The 27,271-nt window shown below is 32.8% G+C and overlaps 2 protein-coding genes across 14 annotated transcripts in view; one reads left to right on the top strand and one right to left on the bottom strand.

Annotated features, from left to right (window-relative positions):
• Positions 1 to 27,271, bottom strand: part of LOC118737481 (RNA-binding protein Nova-1) — a 290,538-nt gene that overhangs the window by 76,370 nt on the left and 186,897 nt on the right. The window lies entirely within an intron of this gene.
• Positions 8,700 to 19,294, top strand: LOC118737484 (probable maleylacetoacetate isomerase 2). Of its 2 annotated transcripts, XM_036468023.1 has the most exons (5): positions 8,700 to 8,867; positions 8,959 to 9,360; positions 14,704 to 14,881; positions 14,965 to 15,295; positions 18,293 to 19,294. In XM_036468023.1, the coding sequence occupies exons 2-5, from the start codon at positions 9,337 to 9,339 to the stop codon at positions 18,420 to 18,422; spliced, it is 663 nt and encodes a 220-aa protein (XP_036323916.1). In that variant the 5' UTR covers positions 8,700 to 8,867; positions 8,959 to 9,336; the 3' UTR covers positions 18,423 to 19,294. The 2 variants fall into 2 exon arrangements, with proteins under 2 accessions (XP_036323916.1, XP_036323915.1); XM_036468022.1 differs by lacking the exons at positions 8,700 to 8,867; positions 8,959 to 9,360 and having other exon boundaries at positions 13,670 to 14,881.

Here is a 27,271-nt window from a genome sequence, read left to right as displayed (position 1 = left end):
GATTTCTGATTGAAAAAATAAAAATCATGAAATAACCACGAAAAAACGATTTTCCAATAATTTTAAAACAAAAATCCTTCTTAAAACATAATTTAATTTTCCACCGTGTACTTTATAAATTTAATCACTTTTTTTAATGTTTTCAATAAAATATTATTTATTGATTTTTCCGATACGGTTATTGTTTAGCGCGATATTTCAGCATATCGATTTGAAATGGAATAAATTTTATCGATTCATTATATCGATACATCCCTAAATATCGAAAATTGCTAGTCGAGATATTATTAAAAACCGCATTATAATCATGTTTTTTGAAACAAAAAACTGACAGAGTTTGGAACAGCAGTACCGCCAAGCCCCTTAAAATATTTTTTTTAATAAATCGGACGAAGGCCTACAATTAATTCATGCAAAAAATTATAATTAATTTCGTAATAACTTTTGACGGCACCATTCTACGGCAAAATCTAGCCATACTGATTCAGCTCAAAATATATATTCTCATCTGTACTCACTGAATGAACTATTTATAAGGTCCATCGGCATATAAAGAATTGAACATACTGGTTAACTGCAAAAATCGGCACCGGATCCTTTTATACAATTCCTACGAGTTTTATTACCTACCATTTGCTAAATTTCATCCAACTGGTTCGTAAGATTGAATAGCGGCAAACTGCAAGTATCTCGAATACTTGTCCATAGAAAAAAATTAACTCCATTTTTGCAAATCAGTGTCACTAGCACTTTTTACTAGTATAAATATGTATGCAACTTTGCGTCGTGTTTCTGTAGTATTTCTAGACCCTCACTTAGATCATTTCGTAACGATGATAACGATATCAACTTTCTTCAAACCTTTTCATGATATGTACATGCATTTTCCACTATCTAAATTCAACGAATAAATATCAAAATAATAATTTAACATCGAATAACTTCAGAAACGAATAACTGTTACAATGGTACATACTCTAATCCCATTATCATTGCGCAACGATAGAATTTACCAAACGCAATTACTTGTATATTTAAACCAATTTTCAAAAATCAATAACTCTTAGTTTGAATAATTCAAGAGTTTAGGTTCTTGCAGCTGCTAAGAACATTGAAACCGCTGATACCAATTTTCAGCAAATGGGATCTTTGAGAAAGCTGGGACCCTTTATGCGGTACTTTGGCTCAGTATACTGCGATTCCTTTCTTTGTTTTATAGTAGTATTCCCTCGTTAAAGTTGTTTGGCTTATCTGGTTACATACAATATATAGGTAGTAGGTTATTAATTGAATTTTCGTTTTTCACCTCGTCGACGTTCTTTCTGTACATGCTGTAAAATGCCGAAAATCGTAACAGACGGACAGTCAAGACTATAATGCCTGTTAGACGCATGATCTGAGTTACGTGGAGGCAAATTTTTATTAAACTTGCAAAGAAATTTTAGGATTTGAGATTATTTGTTTTAATGTATTAATATTTTCTATTGTTATTCCTTAGAACAATGATGGTAACAACGTGTCTATTTGTCTTAGTACTGAACTCCTGCCATTTATTAGAGAATGGAAAAAACTCTGTAGATATCAAAAGAATCATAAATTAATTCCCTCCAATAATTTTTAGATCTTTATATATTTATTACGTCTAAAATTTTTATCTCAAGTATCGATTAATAGATCTTAATAGGTTATAGTAAATCATATACCAACCTACACTACACATACTTACTAAGTACTTATTAGAGCAAAAGTTAAATAAATAAATGGGAAGTTGCTTAAAAGGTAAAATTTAAGTTGATTAACTGTTGCAGCATTGCGGCTAAATAAATCCCACAAAAAATATGAAACCTCTTACACAATGAAACAGCCGATTTAGGCTTTCAATCAAACTATGCCTGAACAAAAGTATCCATTCATAGAACATTCTAGCCTTTTAAATCCTACCATTTTTCCTGGTGACAAAATATTTAGCAAAATTGGCTTTGAATTGTGTATACATACATATGTATATACCGGTCAATCCATGTCAAATCGAGCAATGGTTGGTATCGACCGTTTTTGATTTGGCTGAATTTTGATCAGAAATGTCAGCCGAAGGCGTTGTAGCTAGTGCTATGCTAGGTATGTAATAGATTTATTTATAAGTATATTTTGTTAAATAAGTAAAACAAATTTGTCGACAGTTAAAAATTTCACAATTTACTTGAGTTGGGAACTTTTGTTTTCTGAATATCTGAAAAACTATTATAGTTACACAAATGGTTCGGGTCTCGAATTAAAAAAGACATACTGAAAACAAATTCAAAAAATACATAATTTTGAAATTTGAAATCGCAAAAGCAAAAACTTACCTATATTTTTAGCTCATTGTTTAATAGCATTTTCTTTAAAAATCCTCACATTTTCATTCATTTGTGTTGTTTCAGATATGGGCGATTCTCAATTAGTTCGAATTGTCGCATGACTCGACAGTTTTTATTCGAACAAATAATTTTCGCTCCTTTATTAACAAAAATCAGGTTACATATGTTGTGTAGATTATGTAAATCCAAAAATGGACCACCGATTTTCGAAAATGGGGGGTCAAATGAAAGAGCTAGGACTGTAGATGCTAGAACTTACCGCTGATTTTTAGCAATTTATGTTTGACAATTTTTTTTATATGAAAAAATGCGGAGCACCGTCAACAAAAAAAAATGCCAAAAATCAGTGGGAAGTTCTAGATACTTAAAATTTGCACTTTGTTATGCTAAACTTTGAGTCAGTGTATGTGTATCTCGGAAACCGATTTATCAATAAATATAATATAAAAAAGCTATATCTTGAAAATTTTCGAAATCGCAATAATATAAAAAAATAAATAAAATAGTTCATATACTAAAAATTTAAAAACCGCTGTTTCGAGTTACTAAACGCTTAAGCTACCACAAAGCTCTTAAAGGAAAATCCCTAAGCTTTGTTTTGAACGAAAAATATCCCATTTTGAAAACAAAGTCAAAAATATTTTTGATTTAAAAAAGTTAAAAAATTGTATTTATATTTAAAAAAAAAAAATTTTTTCTTTAAGATTGAAGAAGACCAATAGCAAAAATTTTTGAAAAAAATTTCTAAATACAATAGGTAATTAGTTACATATCGTTACCTTAATTCACAAAGGCCCTAACCAACAAATTTTTTACTTTACAGAAGAAGCAAAAAACATTACAAAATAAGTATCAAAAACAGGTAGGGATTTTTAAAAAGTGGCATGTAACTCCGTTATTTTTGTTACTAAGACTTCGAAATTTGTATGGAAGATGTATTTTAATCTATCCTACCAGAATCTGTGAAAAGCGAAGTTTCGAAGTGTTGGTTAGGGCCTTTGTGAATTAAGGTAGCGATAGATATATGAATCCGAAAAAGGACTGTTTGACCAAAATGTCAAAACTCAAGACCCTCCAACTCGGAAAATCCTGAACCGATCCCCTGGAAATCTTTTTTCAAAAAAAACTATCCATTATACTTGGTGCAAATTTTATCCGCATCGGAAGACATCGATTTCAAAAGTTGTGTCACTTGAGCTGAAACAACCCATAAAAGTTTTTGAGCTTAGAAAAATCATTTTCTGGCTAATTCTAAATTTAAATTCAATAGAAATTGTTAACCATAATTTTATCTAGATTTTGTTAAAAATTTCCTTAAAGTTCAAAAATTCTTATCTTAAGAAAAAAACTCAAACATTTCCGGATATTTAAACTTTTTTCGATAGCTTTGCAAAATTCCAAATTTGACAGATTCCGGGATTTAGCAAGTTTATTTTTTGAATATCTCAAAAACTTTTATAGTTACAAAAATGCTTCTGGGGTAGAAAGAAAAATTATATAATAATATTTAGTGCTATAAAAAACGATTTTTGTAACAATAATACTCATAGTTTTAGAGATATTAAAAAAAAAATTAAAATTTTGAACTTTGGTTAAAAAGATTTTTTTTCTTGCTATGGCAGATATTCTTGATATGATAAACGAAAAGTTCTGACCAAAATTTATCCAAATGCCAACCATTGCTCGATTTGACAAGAATTAACCCATATGTGTGTATGTACGAATGTATTCCTTTACATTTTTTCGGGTTCGAGATTCTTTTGAACACTGAAAGCTTTAGTATAGCTGGTGGCTTTTTATGAATAAATGTCTATGCCAAGAATTTTCATAAATTTTTTTTTTTTTTTAATTTAGTCTTCTGAGTTAGTGATTGATTTGTATGGCTGTGTGTTTGCATTTCTATGTGTAAATAAAACTATATTCTCTCGGTTGTGCGCTTTTCCTGAAGTTTTACTAAAGGAACTTAAACCCACTTTACACTTTATACACGTAGGCACACACAACGCAACGAAGCATTATTATAAGGATACATCACACATACAGTGGTAGTGTTCGACTTTCACATACTACATATTACATCCAAACACTTAGAGATGTCTACATAAACATACACACATACACATGTATTTTAATGTATATTTAAATATCTGCATGCATTTATACTCTTCTGTAGTAGTGGTGCGTAGATACATTTTAATTAAATAACTACCTACATACACACATATGTATGTATATTAAATACCTTTAAGCATACAACAATCATACACACACATGCAAACATACTTACATGATGAACAATTGTTAAAATCTGCGTTAATTACCTTTAGCGTCAACTCAATGACGGCATATACCTATATGCATACATACATATGTATAAGCATATAAAATATACATACATATGTATACTTACGAGTATAATTATTATTATTGAGAAAAACTACAAAAAAAAAACATAAAAAAAATTAACAAACGGCGGAAGTGTGAAATTATTTTGAAATTCAAGACTTGGAAAATTGTGCTAAATACTTTATATATGTATATACATACATACAAACAAAATCAAGAACCAAACGAGCCGAATACATACACTCCCATAGACGTTTGTACATATGTGACAATGTTACTTCGTTACTTGTTAGCAAATTAAGTCCGATACGTAAATGCAATTACGCTCATACATACACATATAAATCACTTTGTCCCTTTGACTTAATGTTTTTCATAGCGGAAATGTTTTAAACAGCCACCTGATTATCAAATAACAAACAAAAAATATGAGAACTCTTTAAATTATGTTTAAAGTCTAATAAATAGATCCAAGCATAAATGAATTATAAAAAAGAATAAATATTTTGGATTATTTAATACTTTTAATAACTATTTTTTTCTACAACAACAATATATGAAAACCTATACATATTGTCACAAGCCGTTTTAAAAATACATACAAACATATGTACATATGAAATATTTGAATTTTTCTCACAAAAATTTTTGTAATTAAAGTATTTAATTTTAAAAGACACACATACTTTCTTACATACAATATTTAAAGAAATCCACATACAAAAATTTATCAAATATATATACACTGTATGTGTAAAACAGACAATTATTACCATATTTAAGATGAAGAAACAATTAAAATTATTCCATCATGTAAATTCTTTTCAAATAATACATACATATATGAAAATAAAAGTGAAATGAGAAACAAAACAAAAAATAAACGGATTGGCTTTATATCTAACAACAATGCATGGATCGTTCAAGTTTCTCGATACGCTTCTAAGAGGCTGAATCAATTTGTGCAACCAATTTTTCCCTGCTTAAGATAATAATTTGGGATAATAGTTTTGGGTGGTCCAAAAAATGCATGTGAAAAAGTAAAGTCGGAATTTTAATACTCTCACCCCTAGGACTGTTCTATACAAAAAAAAATATATATTATTTCCCTATTTCTTTATTTTGAGATCCAAAAATATTTAGAGGTCGCTCAAAGTTTTCGATGTTTTTTTATCAAAACAAAAAAGAAAACTTTTTATATAAATGGTATAGAATTCTTAAAAACCAATATTTTTCGATCGGAAAACTCTAGTTCTTTTCAGGCGCCTTCCGATAATAATAGCCAGTTGTTTATTTAACCATGTTTAATACTAAAGATTTTATTTTGGCCCTACATTGCATTTTCTGGTGATTTTGGCGGCCCTATAAAATACGATTTTACTATTAATGGTTAAATAAACAATAGGGTATTATTATTTGGAATCTCTTGAAAGTAAGCAGAGTTTTCCAATCGAAAAATAATGATTATAAAGAATTCTATACCACTTCTACGAAAAGTTGCTTTTTCCGATATAAACTACATGGAAAATTTTGAGTGCTTTGAGCGACCCCTAAATAATTTTGTGATTTCAAACTAAAAATAGGGATATATTTTTGAAGTGAAACTTCTTCAGCGGCGGTTAGTTGGTTGGGAGTAAATTGGCAAATTCAGGGGAAATTGCACACGGAAATGGTGCAATGGAAATGATGCAACGGAAGTGATGCAACGGAAACGGTGCAACGGAAATGATGCAACGGAAATGGGCTGAACAAGTGCTTCTTGTGTGTGTGCATGTGGTATTAATTTAACAAAAATTTGCTAATAAAAGGTTAAAGAATAACACTTAGAAAAAGACAAATATAAGAATGAAAGCAAAGGTTAGTACGTACATAGATAAAGAAAAGGATAAAGGCAAGGTAAGAATAAAAACAAAAACAAAGATGCGTAAAGATAAAGTCAAAAATGGAGACCAAGGTAAATTTAAACACTTTACTTATATATGTATATAAGGACAAAAGTGAAGGGGAATATGTAGATGAAGAAAATGATAAACATAAAAGTAAAAACAAAGATGAGGATGAGGATACCGATAAAAGTAAAGGTGAAGATAGGGGAAGAAAGATTAAAATAAAGGTAATTAGAAAGGAAAGGATATAGAGAGACACACAGAGACTCAATCTGGTAACTATTTTGAGATTTTCGGGATTCTCGAAACTTATCGATAAAATAATCGATATTTTTATCGGTTTTGTTATCGGAATTTTTATCGATTTTGTTGTCGACGTTTTTATCGAAATTTTTATCAACTTTGCCATCGATATTTTCAGAACTTATCGATATCATAATCGATATTGTTATCGAATTTGTTATTGATTTGTTATCGGTATTTTTAACTATTTTGTTAGCAATATTTTTTATCGATTTTGCTATCGATGTTTATCGATTTTGTTATCCATATTTATTGATTTTGTGATCGATATTTATCGATTGTGCTAACGATTTTGTTATCGATATTTATCGATTTTGTTATCAAAATTAATTGATTTTGTTATCGATATTTATCGAATTTTTTATCGATATTTATCGATTTGGTTATCGATTTTTATCCATTTTTTATCGATGTTTATCGATTTTGTTATCGATATTTTTATCGATTTTATTATCGATTTTATTGTCGATATTTATCGATATTGCCATTGATATTTATTATTGAAATCCACCTAAGATTTAACTGCCATCGATGATATTGATGCTGGCCATGTATGTATAATTGCATAATTCAAATTAACATTAGTGATGACAGCTAAGCACCGAATGGGTTCAACATCGGAAAGTAGTTTTTCTGAAAATTGCAGATAGATTGTATTGAATATAAGCCCTCGATATATTGATTATGACACAAATTAGATATGTACGTAAGTTTCACTTCTACAGTGGGGCCCAGCCGCACTTACTTTTTTTTCAGTATAGAACAATCCTAGTGGGCGAGAGCGTTAAAATTCCGACTTTACTTTTTTTTGGACCATCGCACATTCCTTTTTTCTTTAATTTTCAAAAGCCCACCACATTATCTCCGAATGGGAGATAACATACCACAGATAACATTCGGGTTCACTTAACATCTACTTTTTATGCATAAAGCCGTAAGTGGGAAGGAGTAACAGCATAAAAATATTTTTAAGGCGCTGTGAAGCACGCCGGGTATTTGCCAGTTTTTCTATAAAAAATATTGTAAAAAAATATAAAAACTTAAAAGCACGTCACCGAAAAAAAACTAAAAATCAACGTGACTTTTTAGCCACTTGCTGTAACTTGCACTTCATTAACTAAAACTGTATCGGCACTAGGCGCGAACATCAGCGAAGAAAGGCTCCTAAATCATGTCGACGGCGAAGAAAGACGCGTTAACTTATTTTTGCGTTCAACTATGATAGTGGGTACGTACATAATGCTTAAGTGGCTGCCCTTGGCTAGGTATACATTTATGTTTACGCGTCTTTTTCGCCGAAGTTTTTTTAAGCGAATTTTTTCGTCAATGCGTCGGTCTATACAAAATGCATATAAAGCTTAAAAGAGCTTCGCCCGCGGGCACGGCGATGTCCATTACCGTTCTAAAGCTAAATTTCTTTAAAAGCAGATTTTCCTCCAAATTTTTGGAAGCTCTAGTTCCTACCAAAACCGCCAAAGTACACTTCTAATATCACGCAAAAGTTTACTTAAATTTGAAAACTTCGCGTGCAAAAATACGTACAAGCTTTTTATAATTCACCACTGCATAAGTATGCTCGGGTACGCTCTCCTAAATAAGCTTTTGCTAGTCAGAATGTGGCAACAGCAGCTGTCAACGTTGCTTGCCCTACAACAACGTACCAAAGGATGCATGAGAAGGACGAATTTGGCGGTGGAAGCTTATGTATTTGTGAGTAAATGTGCACATATACATACATGTGCGCGTATATGCAGTTGAGCTTAGCGCAAATCAGTTTGATTTGGTTCAGCCGGCTACTCAGTTTTTGCATTGTTAGTGTGTTGCAAACCATCAGCACGGAAAGTTTTGTGATATTTTTGTTGCGGCAACTAACCAATTGTGGCATTGTACTTGCCCCAGCATTTGAAGCATTGGGAAAGGACTTGGAGCGGAATTGAAAAAGGCATACGGTGGAAGTGGCAAAGCCTACAAAGTAAAATTTTGGAAAATCAATTGAAGTGAAAATTTAATTTAAAATCTGTACAGCTAAGCGAGTATTTATTTTAATCCAAAAATATATATAGAAATTTACGAACATTGCTGTGCAATTTAGTGTGGCACGAGCAGCTGTACTACAGTGACTCAATTCGATTCGCTCGCTGGCTACGCACGCTCGATGTTTGTGCCCTGGCAGTGTATTCGGGCTATTGAAAGTGAAACTAAAATCCTGTAGCACGTAAAAAGGAACACTTATAGATAAAAACAAGTTGCATTTTGTGAATAGATTCTTAGATTAAAATTGAATCAGCATATCCTTTGGGATATCACACCACGAAAGTAAAGAGAAACTCTAAAGCTGGGAATCGTTACGATAGTTTCCCGTGCGATTCGCTTTTATTAGTGTGTGTTTGTGTGTTATAAACGGCTTCAAAATTAACTATTCAAAGTACCATCACAACGCTATGTCCTTGTCGGCCATAGCAAAGGTAAGTTCCCAACAATTGCCAACATACATACATATGTGTATATTAAAGTTTACATAAAATCCTCCATGGTCGATTTATGAAAAGTACAGCGAGAAAATTTAGCCATCACACCTTCATTTGAATTCACTCACACCAACGCTAGCCAGAAAGAGATTAATGCAACTTTACTAAGCGCATTAGTTCGTTTCTGTGCCATTTCGCGCTGCATTTTAATTGACAATTGGCGTGCATTCTGTATATATATGTATTTACGTATAAGTACAGATATGCAATTTAAAATTTTTTTCAGTTTTCTCTTAAGCGAGTCGATTGGGAAAAATTCACTCATACCACGCTCTTACCTCTCATCCTACAAACGAGTAACTTTGGTTGAGAAGCGTTGCCAGACTTGTTTTTACTTGCAAATCCGTTGTAATTTAGCATGTCTTTTTCGTTTTGACGGTGAAGGCAACGTAAATAAAAAAAATATCTAAATTTCACGGCCTTCGATAGACGAAAGAGTAGTTTTTGCCTCATGGATGTAATTCAAGTGCACAGTATTGTCATTGTTGAGTTTAAGAGCTTGTAAAGCTTGTAAAAGTGTTTAAAAATATGCAACCAATAAACATATTTTTGCAACTATGTAGAATACTGCAAAACTTTGACACTAAAAAGGAACTCAAAACTCGATTTGCTATACCTAGGATAAAAATCCGCCCACAGTTTCGTTAGCGAACACATTTTTTTCTAGGATGACGCCCGGGGAGAGGAAAACTCATAAGTACTACTAAAATATAGTTGGCCTATATGCACGCTACGTTATTGAGCCGGTTTTAAATCATTAGCAATGTGAAAAATGTATGTACGCATATTTAATTCAAGTTCTCTACTGCTTTCAATATGTATGTATGTAGAACAAAATGGTATTACCTGTGCGATGTGCTGGTCAGGCAGTGTTCCGAAATATTTTGAGATACACTCAATTGTAGCCACGTCTTAAAAGAAACTGTGTAAACTATTTGGAGTCTCCCAGAACTCTTTCCAGCTAATTTTAAATGCTTCGAATTAGCTTTTCGAGTCCATTAGGGTGGTCCAAATAAAAGTTTTAAATTTTAAGCTCCCTAGGATTTTTCCAAATGGAAAAATTATCCGTACTCTTTTGTAAAAAAAAATATATATAGAACTGCCTCAAAGCCAATGAAGATTTTCATGTATTTTATATAAGGAAAACCGCCTTTTTGGTAGAAATGTTACAGAATTCTTGAAAATCAATATATTTCGATCGGGAACCCCTCTTTTTCTTCGGAAGACTTCCAATAATAATACCCTACTAATTATTTTGCCTTTTTTAATACTAACGATTTTTTATGTGTCTGAGAATGCATTTTTCGGGGTTTTTGGGGGACCTATAAATAATAGTTAGTATTAAAAAATGGTAAAATAGTTAGTTCGGTAATTTTATTAGAAATCTCCTTAAGAGAAACATAGTTTTTCGATCAAAAATATTGATTTTCAAGAATTCTACACTATTTCTACGAAAAGTTGTTTTCCCCCCATATAAAATACATACATGGAAAGCTTTGAGCGACTTCTAAATATTTTTGGATTTCAAAATAAAAAATAGGGTTATATTTTTTCGGTGTAGAACAATCCTAGTGGGTGGGAGCATAAAAATTGCTGCTTTAATTTTTCGCATGCAATTTCGGACCACCCCAATATCCATTTTTGTGTCCGAGGATGCATCCCCCTACCGCCTATCCCGGCTGTTTTGAAGATAGTACCGTGGGTTGTGACATCCCGCGCCCATCTCTAGTAGATAGGTATGGAGTTTTGCAGCAAGCTCCCAGTAGCTAAGATTTACTGTAGATTTTTGGCATTTTTGTTGAATGTATTGCTCAGTTATTACACTCTCCATGTAAAAAAAAAATCGAGCTTACGTAAGACAGTCAACAAAAAAACACCTTTTCCATATTTAATAGGCTATAAAACTGACATCAGTGAAAAACTTAACATTTTGTCGAATTTTTTCGAATCTCCCAAATTTTTGTATAGAGTTTGAACTTTGGACTTACTTGGTTTTGGTTAGATAATGAGCTATACGTTCATAAAAAATAGTATTCATTAAATAAACAAAGAAAATCAGCCACCGTATATTGTGAAAGTGGGAATTATATAACCATTATCGGCTTTTAATTTTTTACATTAAAAAAATTCATTTTTATTTTGCCCAGTTGGTTTTTAAACTGATTGGTGAAACAGAAGTTGATTTCTAATGTATTTTGCAATGCCCAGCTATGATGATAAAAATGCCAAAATAAGTCTATTATCTGGCATCACTGCTTAGTTACTTTGCATTCGCACCTAATGTATTTTTTTATGTTGAATATCCTTTCAAAATTGCTTCTAGTCTGCGCATGTGCCATTTCACTCAAACCGCTCGCAAAAATTTTGTAAGGCTATTGAATATTCCTGCAAACCTTAACAGTTTTCTCACACTTCTCTGTTCATAACGCCAAGCTTTCGCGAGTAAGAATACATAATTTGAAAGTTTGCAACAAAATTTGTTGTGTCAAAATATGAAATAGTGAACCCCAGCCTTAAGGAAATGAAGGATTACAAAGAATATTCGGAGCTTACTTAATATGGAACGGCTTAATATGGCAGACTTGTTTCTGTCAAATAAATACAAAGTACACATGTAAATATTTGTAAGTATATGTGCATAAGTATGTAAATACTTATACAGTACGGCCTCGCGAAAAGCAACGAGTTGCGTTGATTGAGGCTGTTTCAATAACCGAATCGTAAAAAAATTTAGCCCGAAGGAATGATTTAACCTAAAAAATATCTTAAGTAAAATAATATTGTTAGGGCTGTTTCCAGCTCTCAAGAAAAATGAAAAATGCATGTAAAATGACGCACAAGAAATGAAAAGGAATTTTCTTCTATCAAAATTACTTAAATCAGTTTGCAGCTCTCAAAAAAAATGCTCGTGTATTTAGTTCTTCAAGAAAATTAACAGCAAAAGGAAAGTGCTTTTCCAAGCAACAGAATAATAAAAAATATTTTTTTTTGTGATTTTTCTTGAGAGCTGGATTCTAAGCTTAAGACAAAAGAAATCTATTATTTTAATTCACTTGAAAATCATGTATATGTATGTACCTATACAAAATCTAAATAAGTATATTTCTTGGTTAATTTGTTTTGGAAAATTGAAAATTGTTTATTTTTTTTATTTTTATAAGGTTTCATTCTTATCGACGGTCCACTCCCTCAGCATTTGAATAGTTAAGGTGTCTTCTGCTGAATCGATTAAAGAGAATTATGGATAGAAAGTTGCGTTTACTGAAACATCTTTTTTTTTTTAAGTTCCAATTACTAAGTCAATAATGGTAAACATTTGGATGTTGCTTGAACCGAGGTGTTGCGTTATGGACTTTTGCTCTTACCAAGGGCGTACTGTATATATGTACATATGTTCAAAGTCAAGCTTTCGTTTCGAATAAACGCCGGCTTTGAACTTGTGGCAAATCAACTTGTACATATGTATATGTAGAAGGTTAGCTTTTGTCACTATAGCTTATTAAGGGCTTTCGGCCGCTTTCGGGCGCTTTCAAAACTTTTGTCATTTTATTTTGCTTTAGTAATAACCACATTCCCCCCACACTCTCATTTACTATACACCACAAACACATGACATATACATATATGTACATCGCTCATACTCTCAACAATTTCATTTCCTCAATTTACTCTTTCTCCTAGCTCGTACTCTTCCTACCAAAATTTATTCTCCCCATCATATTGTGTTTTATACTTTGCTCCATGTTGTGAATAAGCAACATAATATGCAACCGGTATTATGGCATAAAACAGCTGGAGGAGCATAAAATGCCTAACAAATCAATGAGTGAGGAGGAATGGGCTAACAATAAAGGACGCGCTATTTTCTTGTAGCATGAGAATTTCACTCAAAAGCAAACTGAGCCTACTGCATACTTATTTACTCTTAAGCGAGGTGAATGTCCTTGTGCGTTAACACGGCAGCCGATGCAAAGTAAAGCGCTCCCTATTTGAATGTACATATGATGGTCGTTGTGTTTTGCTCACATCAAAGAAAGTCAATGACCCGACCTTGGGGTGCGACACAATTCGGCTAAGCGTGGCATCAATTGCTTCATTATTATTATTTAGTTAAGACGTCATTAGCAAGTTTTGGTGTGCGGGTGTTTAAGTGTGTTGTCAAGAATTACGAACATCCAGGAAGTTCATTGAACTCTTTAAAGCAGCCTAATTTCTACTATGCAACTGGCCGGAATTTAATTTTTTTTTTTTGGCATAAATTCTGAAAAGAAAGTTATCATTTTCAAGCTTGGTACATTTGTTCTTCATGCTACTAGCAAGCTATAGTAAAACTATTGGGCCGATCAGATAAACCGTATGCCCCATCTTCCCTTCTCCCCATATATAACATTGCTTTTGAACGATAACGTTTTTCAGAAATTTTTTAAAACTTGCTTAAACACCTATTGTGACACACATTTAAATTACCTAAGTACCACAATTCAAGTTTAAATTGCTTTTTAAACAAGTGGCAACCCTAATAAATAAAGTTCTCAATAAAGCCTTTCAAACGCATTAAGATTGATACCAATCTCCTTCAAATACCTCAAAAATAGCTTAAAATAGCTGTTAGCCACAGTGATGTTATTGTGAGTCAAGTCAGCCAATTGATCTACTGGATGAGTACCCTTGCTTTAAATAAAATGTATGTGTGACAGTGCTGCCTTCGGCTATGCCAAAGGTTTCATACCTTTCTGGAACATCAGAAAATTTTACTTCGTGAGCTAAAATTTTTACCTTCACTACATGCGTGTAGGATGGCTTTTATTAATTTATTTTTATTTATTTGATAGTTTACTTACATTTATTTGGAACAAATTTGCTGAAATGTCTATTTCAAGGTTAAGGCATGTAAGTATACAGGTTAGCCCCTTTTACAAGTAAAGCCTTCACAAGAGCAAAATGATTTCATCGTTTTGATAACACTGTCCTACAGTGGTTACTCAACATGAACAAACGCTAAAAATTATGAAAGAAAATGTCTCCCAAACCAACTTTGCCGTATACAGTACTAACTAGCATGCTGGTACCGGGGTTTTTGTGAAGCTCTAAAAATTATAACTACAACATTTGAGCATAGCCTCCCATCTCGAAACGAACGACGTATTCTACGTCAAAAAAACAACATTATTAGCTCATATACTATTAACCATTAAATATTTACAAAACCAAATAATGTCTAAATCGCTAACCACTGATTCTTCTACTCCTTGCAAACTAAATTACATCATGGAATCGAAGCCAATACTCTATTCGTATTGGCGGAGTTCTTGTTCGTGGCGTGTACGCATCGCTCTCAATTTGAAGGAGATACCATATGACATCAAGCCCATTAGCTTAATCAAGTCAGGTGGCGAGCAGCATTGCAATGAGTATCGTGAGGTGAATCCGATGGAGCAGGTGCCGGCATTGCAGATTGGTAAGCACAGCAGGGTTTTGAAAAATGTTTGGCAACGACTTGAAAACAAAATATATTGAAATTTTTTCTTTCTTCCTATTCAGATGGCCACACACTTATCGAGTCTGTAGCTATTATGCACTACTTGGAAGAGACGCGTCCACAACGTCCACTGTTGCCACAAGATGTGCACAAACGCGCAAAAGTGCGTGAAATTGTAGAGATTATTTGTTCGGGTATACAGCCCCTACAAAACCTCATTGTACTCATTCATGTCGGCGAAGAAAAGAAAAAAGAATGGGCACAACATTGGATTACACGCGGCTTTCGGGCTGTCGAGAAAGCACTTTCCACCTCGGCCGGCAAGTATTGCGTGGGCGATGAGATTTCCATGGCAGATTGTTGCCTGGTGCCACAGGTCTTTAATGCAAGACGGTAAGTTTCAAATAAAGTGAGCAAATCCCAAGAGTTGTTTTCTTCTCTCGGCAAACCAAAAAAAAAAAAAAAAAAAACAAAGCATTCTTCTTGCATTTATTTCAATCAAAGGAGTTTCAGAAATTATTACAATAAAAAATAGAGCAAGTGTTTGTGCAATTTTACCCTTAAAACGAAAAAGTACCGAAATTGCTAATTTTTTCATTGTCAATCGAAAAAATCATAATTGATTTTTTTAATAACTTTGGTAAGTTTTCAAACAGAATGTTCATTAGGCTGGGTCGATTTTGTATGGGGGAAAATAAAAGTAATTTGACCGCATTGTAATAGTAATATTATGATGTCTTAGGTCTCAGCCAATTGTTATTGGCCACGAAAGATTAATTTAAAACTTATCTTTAGCCCGCGCAATTGAATCAAAGTGTATGAATTTTGAAAATGAAACTTTGGCTTGTAATATCTATGGAATGCGTTATTGTTATAAACAGGACGATATATCAAATTAAGGGCTATTAAATTTAGAACCTCACGTTCATTTATCATTTTTCAATAAGTCTACACGTTTTTAAGATATTAAAATAAAAAATAACAAAACTATGATTTTCCCTTATGAATTTTCAGTTCTTCATTACTTCAGCAACCAAGTGAAAAATACAAAAAAGTGAGACGAGATTTATTTGAAACCTTTTAATGTTTATATAATATTAAAATGACCATGGACTTGGTCACGCCGATTTGGTCAGTTTTCAAGATCGTGGTGAATGAATGTATTGTCAAAGATTAGGAATCGTTCGACAAGTTAATAGTAGTGTCAAACATATAAGTATTTACATACATTACAATTAGGGTGAGAAACGCCCATTTTAAGTCCATTTTTGCAGTCTTGAAAACTGGTGCGGAATGGTTTCATTAGTCGCCGCAGAAGCACATTTTTCGCGGTTTTTAAATATGCCGTTATATGAAAGTAGGGGACGTGCAATAAGTGTTTAGATATACATAAATATTTTAGTTAATTCCATTATGTGAAAAAGTGTCTGTAAGTATGCAAATGGGGAATCCTTTTGAGGACTCTCCAATTGGACGATATTGCTTTGCATTCAGCTTGAACGAAAAAAGTCACTCGCTGGCACAGTTTTCTGTAATCCGGTTCTTTTATTTAAAGGTTATTTATACAATTAAAGAGAAATTTTTTTTAGGAAAAAACTGGAAATCCACTTAAGTTTTTCGATATATCTTTGGTAAATTTTACTCGATCGGTGCATAATAATTAACAAATTGAAGGCGAGACTTAATGTTACTGATTTTTGATAATAATATGACTAAAATAGTTCAGATTATAAACAAACTATTTTAAAATAAAAAAAATCCTGAACAAATTTTTTTTATCATTTTCTTATATTTGCAATTTTTATATTGTATGCATAAACATAAGTAAACCAATTAGTGTGTCTAGAAGTTGTGCCTGTTCAGTGTTTCCATACTAATTTGCATAAACAAAATTTTTCCGCGATGATGGAAAATAATGGCTATTCTATTAGAGCTACCGAAATTGTTCCTAAATTTGCAAAAAATCGCAAAATATAGCTGATATTAAAAAAGGATTAGAATATTTGGAACTAGCGATCTAAATGCACGCCAGCAATATTAATGTTGTTCTTTACATCTTTTGACTATAGGCCAGTGCAATTATCAAGAGAACAATTAAAATTTTCTTGAAAATATATGAGTTTGAGATTAAATATAAGATAAAGGGCTACGCGAAATGATACTTGACTTTATCTTTTGCGTTAAAGGATTCATTATCTAATAATATGCACCAAAATTTTTGGCTAAACCCAGAATTTTTAACAAGAATTGGTCTTATTCGACTAGTGTGCTGTGGGTCACTTGGCGGTCGATGCGCGGGCTCTTACAATTAAAATGAAAGACTAATATTTCGCAGGCTTGTTGTTGACTTCATGATACAATATATTTTCACTATTACCAAGGGATTTGAGAAAAATTAGATTTTCGACCCGCCCTAATGTTCATGTTTGAGGCATTGGACGTTGGCATCAAATAAAACATATCTGTAAAGTTTCAAGTTACCTTGAATCAGTAGAAAATGAGTTCGATCTTTGGGCCCCTCATATATCTCTTGTACACAAATGAAGACAAAAAGATGATGATTTAAATTGTCAAGTCCAAGAACTAAAGCGGATTATCATGGACGCTTGGGATTAAATGAAAAGTATTTACCCAAATCTTTACGGACTTTCAAAAAATACTGTCATTTAGTTGGCGCCTCGGTGGCTGCTGAGCGCCTTTTTTCAAAAGCGCTCGAAACGAATTATTGCGCAAAAGGGCTATCTTGTAGTAAAATTTATCATACAAAGAAGGGGTACAGGCATATGAAAACACGATTCGGCTCCATACTTAGGGGGTCCAAGCTAGAGGAGTATATGCCAACCATCTTGGAATGGCAACGTCATTCCATCTCCCCATTAGGCCGAACAACATAGTGGCTAACACGCAACTGTTTATGGTATAAGTCTAGTTGTCATAAAGGCAGTCGATTCCATCACAATCAATTCGGAAACGGTAAGACAGGTTCACTTTTCATCTAGTATGGGTGCTAGGGCAGATTTGTAAGAAAGGCCTCCATGTTTTTTTGTCGTCGCCTCAAAACTATTTAGGAACTTAGGTGGGTACCTGGACATGTAGGGACGGGCTGCAGATTTTGTGGGCTGGTCGAGGTAACCTTAGATCATATTCTATGCCAACCTAACAAAAATAATTGCTGTCAAAGTTCTGCGTCACCCTTTAACCATTGAACAGCTGCCATAAACTTTGACTTTTGGTCTATTCTGTAAACTTCTTACACTATGCATAATCTTTAATTAGTAATTCACGACTACCTCAACAGATCTTTATATTTTTAAACTATGTATGTATTTCTAGAAATTTTACAAAAACAACTATTTAATTTATCTCTTATACACATGTATTCGTTAATAGATTCCATGTCGATCTTCGTCCATATCCGATCATCTTGCGCATCGATCGTGAACTGGAGGCTAATCCTGCTTTCCGTGCAGCTCATCCCTCCAACCAACCAGACTGTCCACCGGAGTTGCCAAACAAATAGAATTTTCCGTCAACAACTGCAAAGCGCCGCAAAACTAAAAAGTGATCACGAGTAGCATAACAACAGAAAGAGCAGCAATAACAAAACAAAAACAAAACTAAACGCCATAACAGGCGAAGGCGAGCGAATAAAATTGAGAATGTAAAAACAAATGTGGCCGTCACAAGCAGTTGAACAAATTGAAAAACCAGTACTTGAAAAGAATTATGCGATCGGAAAAAATTATAACAGAAAAAGCAAAATGCATACAAATCACATTTTAAATGAGAACTTGTAAAAATATAACCAATTGACAAAGAGAAAAAAAGGTAAAAAGGAGGTAAAGAGAAGATATGATAGCTTGAGCCCTCAAAGTGGCCAGCGCTATTGACTTCTTAAACAAAAAAAAAAAAAAAACATAAAAATTGTGAAAGTAAAACTCAAAGAAAAGAATTGTGAAAGCTGTTTAATCATTTGGAAAGTGAAAAAGCATTAAAAGTTTTGAAATATTTGGCAACAATTGTGAAAATTATCTCAAAGATATGAGCACATACGTATTTATATATTACTTACACATACATACATACATACTCACACATTAAATTTAGAACTATGTTTAAGCGCTAAGCATTACTTTAAAAAAAAAGTCTTCACAATTTCAAATTTCAAAATGACAAAAAAAGCAAAATAATGCAAAATTATTTATGCAAAGCAAAATTAAATTCAGGGATTTTACCAACTACAAAGGCAAGTAAGAGTGTAAAAGGAAGAGTTGAAAGGAAAACACACACACACACACACAACCAACACATACATACATACATACTTACAACTAGCCTACCAAATATTACAATACTTGATGTTAGAGTTAGCAAACAAATCTCGTAACAAAATACAAAACACAAATAAAAGAGTACAAAATGCAGTAAAATAATCACTGGAACATAAGAAGTACATACATACATTAAACAAATGAAAAAACGTAAATTTCCTACAATGAAATTAAGAAGTAAGCTAAAATTTGCTGTATAAAAAGAAGCATCACTTCCTGTGTATGACAAAAAATACAATTTTAAATAGTTTTTAATATCCTCAAAAATACTATGTACATATGTATGTATGTATTTACCATATGTATATGAATATATACATTTGTATTGCATAATCCAATTAAAAGATGTTTTAATCATAAAATTGACAGTTTCTTTCAGAATTCAATTTAGAATTGCAAACGGGAATCTAGTTTCAAGAGTATTCCCATTTCTGTTTATTAGAAAGTAATTTTTAAGCAGAAAATAAAACCGACTTCATTTCTCATTTTTATAAGGTTATCGTTAATTTATTCATGATCCAATAATCGGCTTTAAACCAAATTAGTATGGGACCACCTGTGAGGTAGCAGCTTCCCTTCATGCAGTAACATAATAAAAAACAATAAAATAAAATAAAAAGTATTCCGACGAACTGATAACCTTCTTCTTTTAGTTAAGTCGGTTAAAAAAATATTTAAATTTTCTTCATGATAAAACAGAACAAGATACGTCAGATTACTTTTGTAAAGATGTATGCCCATAGGGTTTTACCTTAATACAGAAATATATGCCCTTACTCATTTTCTTTCTATATACTGCTTTGTAAAAAGGTCAGACGATTACTTACAAAGCATGCAATAGAACTTTTGTAACAGTATTTAATTATATAAGGCCTTTAGAAAAATACGCTCTTGGAACAAATTTCCCCACTAAAAACTGTACTATGTATTTGATTCTAGAATTACTATGTGAAAAAAATAAAAGTGTTAAATCAGGCCTTCTATATTCAGGTATCGATATGTACATATGCCTCCACTTTGAAAAAACTAATTTTTTTAAATACATACTTGCAGTAAAAAAATTATTTAAAAAAAGTATGAACAAAATTTATACCAAGTAGGTAGGCACTTCGAAATTTCAATTGAAACTGTAATTAATTTACTCATTTTGACTCAGCTATTCGCTTACCGGGAGTAAGCTATTTAAAAACTTCAAATGGATGGATTTAGAAACTAACTTATTTTAAATTAAATCAACTGGTTTTCATGACATTTCCATGCAAAAAGGTTTTCCAAACTTCCATACTTTGGAAGTTGCCTTAATACCTTTGTACACAGTGCAAAAATTGAGTTTCCGGACTTCGGCCATTTCCCAGCAAAAAGTGGCATCCGTATCATCCGTAAAGAGTTCATTCAAAATGGTAATCAATTACTGGCGCACATTATTTTGTGCGTTTGAAGCGTTTAATGGCAGTAGACGACCCAATTAGGCATCGAGTCGAACTTCAATAATAACACATTCAGTCGAGGTATATAGTATCAAAATGACACTTAGTTGCGACTTTGACGTAGTAGTTCTTCCGCCATAACTAAACTCTTTTATCGTTTTTGGTTCAATAAAAAATTATTTTCAACATTGTTTATTTTGACCTTTACACACTGCGTCCGACGTTTCTCACATCTCTTGATACTCTTCAAAATAATACACTTTCTTCAGTTCCTCAATACAGCCATTCCTAATACCCATTGCTTCGATTGCTAAACGGTGGTGTGTCCACGTATTTCCTCCATGTCCATGTATTTAGTACATCTATCGTTTCTAATAAAAATGTTGTTAATTTTGAATCTCCCATTAGCAAACACTATTTTGAGGTAATTTTTTCAATAAGCATAGAGAGCTTTTAGCATCCAGAAAATATGTAGAGAGTTTAAAAGTTTTCTTTTCGAGGCAAAGCAGTGTCTATCCATGGATTACACTTTCTACCCGTCAATAAAAATCAATATTTGCTTAAATCAGTCACGATCAAAATAAATTCCGTGGGAGAAGCTTTTTAAAGCTTTCCAAAAATTTAGTAAGACTGCGACAGAGTAATGCTCTTTCTGATCACTAACGTGCAGAAAGACATTTTACCACACAGAAAGCTTATAAAGGCGCTGCCCCACCACCTGTGTAGATCCGTCATTACAGAAACATAAATAGCCCGTGAGCGAAGTCCTTTAAAGCTTACCATAGATATTGTATGGGCGCGCACTGAGTAAACACTCCATCAGATCGTCTCTACCGCCTGCTCAATTATTTATATTCTACCGTCAAGGATATGGGCAGGTTCTTTGACTACTATTTATGTTACTTGTCCTACATTTTGGGGTACTAATCTGAAATTTTGGAAACCCTGCCTGAATTATAAATCTACCTTAAATAAATACCTGGGTTAAATGATAGCTGTAGTGGGTTAAGCTTTTAAGCTTTTTTAATTAATTAAGAACGAATCTCAAAAAAAAAACAACTCAAAGAATTCAGAATTCATAAAAACACACAATTTTATGACTTTATGATGATGAAATATGTTTTTCGGTGCAGAGAATTAAACGGGAACTCCCATTTGAATAATAAAATATGTATGTGATGAAGTATTGCACGATCTAATAGTGATGATTAGTATCAAAAAAATTGAATAAAATACCCGTACTTGTAAAATTTAAAATATTTTCCATGCATGTAACTACTTCAACTTAACAAGGAAAATATGTAAATGTTTAAAAATATTTAAAAAACCATGTGCTTAAATAAAATATGTACTTAAATAATTTTAATGCAATTCAATCAGAGATCTGTGCTCATAAATTACATTACCTACATTTCTGCATGTTTGCATATCGTCGTCTAAAGTACAAAACCGTGTATCGTCATTCTGCGTAACGGACATTTGCTGCCAAAAATTGGATTTGCTCACACAAGCTCTTGGGCCAATCCTTATCCAAACGTCCTGAAAAATACTAGCCAAAAATGCGATTCCTTTATAAAAAAGAGAACCGTTATGAAATATGAGTATTTTTTCTGTCTATAAAAAAGTTTATACAAACTCGCATACGCGGTTTTGTTCGTTAAACGACGACATGTTTTTGGTTACTACAACTGTCAAGTACACTACGAATAAAAAAATAAATCATATAAATAATAAGGTATAATAAGAGTCAAACTTAAATACATACTCCATACCTAAAATCTTTGCAATAAAATTTATAACTGTCTTAAAAGATTTTAAATAATAATAAATAAATAAAATCTTGTCTTTACTTTAAAATCGTGTAACTCAAATGTAGCACAGATTCACTCTAAATTTGTGCCGTGTAAAAAATTTTAGGTGGAGACGAACTTTATGATAATTTTCTATTAACGTAATGACAAGGGTACTTTAACCTTCAAATGACAACGGCGGTGTTCCGCTCACCCCACGACTTCATAAAAGCCTTAATATTATCTTGTTCATTTTGTTTCCTCTTTTTATTGCTTTCTATATTCCGTAAATAGCCAGAGAGAAAGTATTGCCACCGCTGGGGTTTCCAGTGACCCCTGTTACTATTTGTGTATTTTTTGTGATATTAAAATAAATGTACATAAATTTTTTAAGACAGAAATGGCTTCGTTGTCAGATATTCAACGGTGATGAATGCTGTTCAGAGGGCAGAGGAATATCTGAATTTAAGTATTATGTATCGGTTCAGTCATAGGAGGAAAATGTTATTTTCAATAATGAAAAAAGTTACTATGTGGCAGTGTTGCCACAAAAAAAATACCAAACTCCTCAAAAACAAATGAAAGATGCTCAAAATCCGAACAAATTACTCAAAATTTCCTTTTTAACTATTTTCAAGTACTTAGCATAAATATTACTTACATTCTCCAATTCAATTGGTACATTTGTTCTTGCGGTTCAAACAAAGTATCACCGTTATTTTGTATGCCTTGGTTTGCATATAATATTTCTGCAACTATTCAGTGCTCAATCTGGTCCTCAACTCAGTCCTACATATTTTTAAACTACTAAATATACGTTTTACTCAAACATTAGAAAAGGGCTGCATTAGTAATGCAAATATAATTTTTTTTTAATTGGGAAACTTTATGAACCTGAAGAATATTTTAATTCCAAACCTTTTTTTCTACTATTTTTCTGTGTCTAATGAAGCATCAATATGAAGATCCTTATGATCGAATGAGGACGCATGAGAGAAAAATCGAAGAAAACCAAGCCCTTTCACATTATGAACCAGAAGAAACCTAAATTTTTTGCTTGAACAAGTCATGTTTGCATGGTGCATGGCGAAATGGGAAAAGTAGGTTTGAGAAATGTTCGGCAAGCCGCTTATGTGGTGTATTTCGCTCTTTATGAAACTTCGGAAAGTTTTTTGTTCAAAAATTTGCAGAGCGATTTAACAACTCTCTTGTGTAAAATATGGTTGCATTTGTTATCTGCAAATATATCGAGAGGTAATTCCTCAAAAATTCCTCAAAATAAAAATCCTCAAGTCCTCCCGAAATTCCTCACGTTTTGAAGAATTGCTCACTGCTATGTGGACACTAATCCAGCTCAATCGGGAGCAATGGAGTTAAGGAGTAAGAATGGAAATGTTTGATCTTCTCCTTCACGAGCTTCGAGGCGCACACCTCGTAGAAACATTTTAACTGTCCGCCGACTGGCTAGCAGTGTTGCCAGAACTCTTTGGACCTTTGGCTAAACTGTTCCAAATAAATTTTATTTAAATAAATCATGAGTATAAAGACTAGTTCTTGGAGAGAAGCTGCAAATTCAAGCCGGAAAAATTTTGCCAACAAAAATTTGCAATTAGGAAAAACATATGATTGTGACCCATGGTTGGATTTTTTACGACAAAGAAAGGAATGTTGAAGAGGATCGGACTAATAAGAAATATACAAAATTCTATACAAATTTATTATGTTTGAAATGCAACCGTGGACACTAGCTGGCGGGGAAACTTGCAAACTTGGAGAGAACTTGGGAGCATTTTTTTTTCAAACTATCTGATATTTTGAGTGATAATTCTCGCTGAATTTTCGACGAACAAACTATTGTCTTCCCAGAAAGTTTTGCTTTAAGCTTAGTATCCAGCTCTTAAGAAAAGCAAAAACTCCATATAAAATGACGTACAAGAAATGGCTAAGAAATTTTCTTGAGTCAAATTTCCTTAAGGCAGTACGCAGTTCTTCAGAAATTTAGTACGCTTTCTACTACGGTTTTCTAAAGTTTTTTGTGAAAAAAGAGCACAAGGCAACCCAGGTTTGCAACAGAAATATATGCCCGTTCCATTATTTCTTGAGGAAAGAGTGAGGCAACAGGCTGTGAGGTATAAAAAATTTCAAAATTCCTTGGACACACACGCGAAATAATGGCAATTTTTTCTTGACCGTTTTCTTAAGAGCTGGATACTTAGAAATTTGTGCTCTCTTATTTAAATTTTGACGCATTCCAGTGTTGTTTCTTTTAATTCAAGTCGGCCATCGGTTTTTGGAATTTAAAGAAGTTCTCAGCAAAAAAGATTGTTTAAAAAAATACATATGTATATGTAGTGTATACATAGTGCTTGAAAATATCCATTTTTCCCTTACCTTAATTAAGGCAGAATGATTATGCGCTTTCTGGGAAGACTATGGGCCGTATGAAAAAATGAGCAATTGCTTTTCCTTAAAATTTCAGACCTCTTACTTGATTTATTCAAACAAAATTGAAGTAAAAGGTATGAAATTTTAAGTAAAACTAATTGCTTAATTTTTATGCATACGGCCCAATACCTGTAATATTTATATACATATATATTCTATGTGTTGGCACTATGTTCAAACACAAACGCGTGTTAAGCAAACAGTGAAACAATTTGTTATTTTCTAAGTTTGCGAATAAAACTTCACACTTAAATTTAAGACATTCATAAGAAACATTTTATGAAGAAAATCACCGCTACGGCCCTCTTAGGAAAAATATATTCGTTTAAAATAAAAATTTTTATAAACCTGCCTGACATGAAAACTTTCGCCGCGATGAGGCCAGCAGCCATTTCTAACAGATTTTGGGTTGCTTAGTCATAAATGGAAACATATATATTTGAATTTTAAGAAAACAAGGCAAAATCGGTTAAAAACGGCATTTTTTTTTTGAAAAACGGCTAACAAATCGGCTGCCGGCTAAACCTAAATTTCTCCTGCTGTTTGCTATCGCAACCGGCTAAATCTAGACGGAAAACGGCTAAAATGGCAACACTGGTTGCTAGTGGTGATGGTCAGAACATTGAAACTTGAAAGGATGCATTCACAACTTAAATTAGAAAGGGCCAATTACACAAACAGGGAACACGTTCACGTCCAAGAAATCGAGATAAAAAAGACAAAACTTGTTGCGAAAAATGTCGTTTGGCAGCATACCTCGAACAACGCAAAAATATTAGCTTAGCTGCATTAAAGTGAAAAAAAGTTGAACTGAAATCATAACTTAAATAAAAGAAATTTGTTTTCAGTCAAGGCGAATTAATATAAGGTGATAGCACGAGTACAAAAACAAAAATTTACATGTATTTTGTTTTTGCTTTGGTGGCATAAACTGTAAAGTGTCAAAATCTGTAAGAGTGTGTGTAGAAATTCAAACAAAATTTTTCAATTTGATATCAGAAGCCGTGCGGCGAAACACATACACAAAATCAGCTGAGCTAGTAACCACCACCTTATATAAATTCGCCTTGTTTTCAGTTTAGTTTGAATCAAATCAAAGATCTCAGAGTGAACAAGATTGAAAATATTTTTTTTGGTATTGTTTCAATAGAATTCAAAAGTGGTGGGGTAACGAATCACACAAGTTGCAATTTACGTAAACACAAAAAATGTTGTTAGACGAGGGTAATGTCCAATATGTGGTTAACAAGTATTAAATTTAAGGGCCAGCGTAAATCTGGCTTAAAAGTTTGGGTTCATGTAAAACTTTCAATTGAATTTCAACAATAGTATCTTATCTTGAGCAAATAAGTTCTCTTCTGTAAAACGATGGCTCTGACCAGTGGCCTAGTCGAGATTTCGGGAAGGGGGGACTTGATGAAAAAAATCTTAGCCATCACACATCGGCTAAAGCACTTATTCCAATACAAGGTACCAGTTTGACTTTTGCATGATGGGGATTGTTTGGTACTATATTTTGGGGCACCCCTCTAAAATGTGCCAATAGTCTAGAAAATGTGATTTACAAGCCTCAATCTGATAATGTTACCACGTGCCTCATTGAAGATAAAGTTGGGAAAAACAGGAATTTAAAAAACTCCAAGTTTTTCGTACATACGTATATAGATTCCTTTAAGCTGTTACAAACAGCAACACAAAATGGGGGTCCCTTGATTCTTCAAGGTCATCTAGAGATCATGCCAAGGTCATCTCAAAGTCAAATTCAGAATAACTGTATTAAATTTTCAGTTTTATTCAATGAATTTTTCCCGACGGAGGCTAACAGACCTCGGATTCGAAGAAGCTTGGCTCAATATGCAGAAACTTTTTTGTTTCTTTGTAAACCTGTGTAATATATCCAAACAGGTTTTTAAATTCTAACTTTTGTCAACAATATGCGTAAGAAGAAAATTGATATGGGGTGAAAAGGTTCCCCGGAAATTTCTGTTAGGAATACGAGTAGAGCGACAATCACAATCGAGAATGGCCAACAACCTGGCTAGTTTTGCAGCTGAGTAAAAGCATGTGAAGTGTGGCACGAAAATTTCGCTAAGTCGCGAATTTTTGGAAAAAAAAACATATCAATGTGACGTACTTACATATGTTTGCTGGCATATAAATATTTTGAAAAAAATGAAATGTTGCACACTTATACATATCTAAATGTTTAAACTTAAGTAGTTACGGGATAAATTTGGACCACCTAAACCGTTCTCGATGATTTTTTTCTTATTGGAAAGGGGTATCTTATAGCAATTCGGTTTGTATGTTTTGCCTTGAAAATTACTTGTTAACAAATACATTTACGCTACTACAAATCAAAAGACAATTACGTAG

The sequence above is a fragment of the Rhagoletis pomonella genome, unplaced genomic scaffold, assembly GCF_013731165.1.
Source record: "Rhagoletis pomonella isolate Grant_MI unplaced genomic scaffold, Rhpom_1.0 Rhpom_scaffold_00004, whole genome shotgun sequence".
NCBI classification, from domain to species: Eukaryota; Metazoa; Arthropoda; class Insecta; order Diptera; family Tephritidae; genus Rhagoletis; species Rhagoletis pomonella.
Note: the sequence above shows the minus strand (reverse complement) of the source record. Positions and strands in the feature narration are given on the sequence as shown.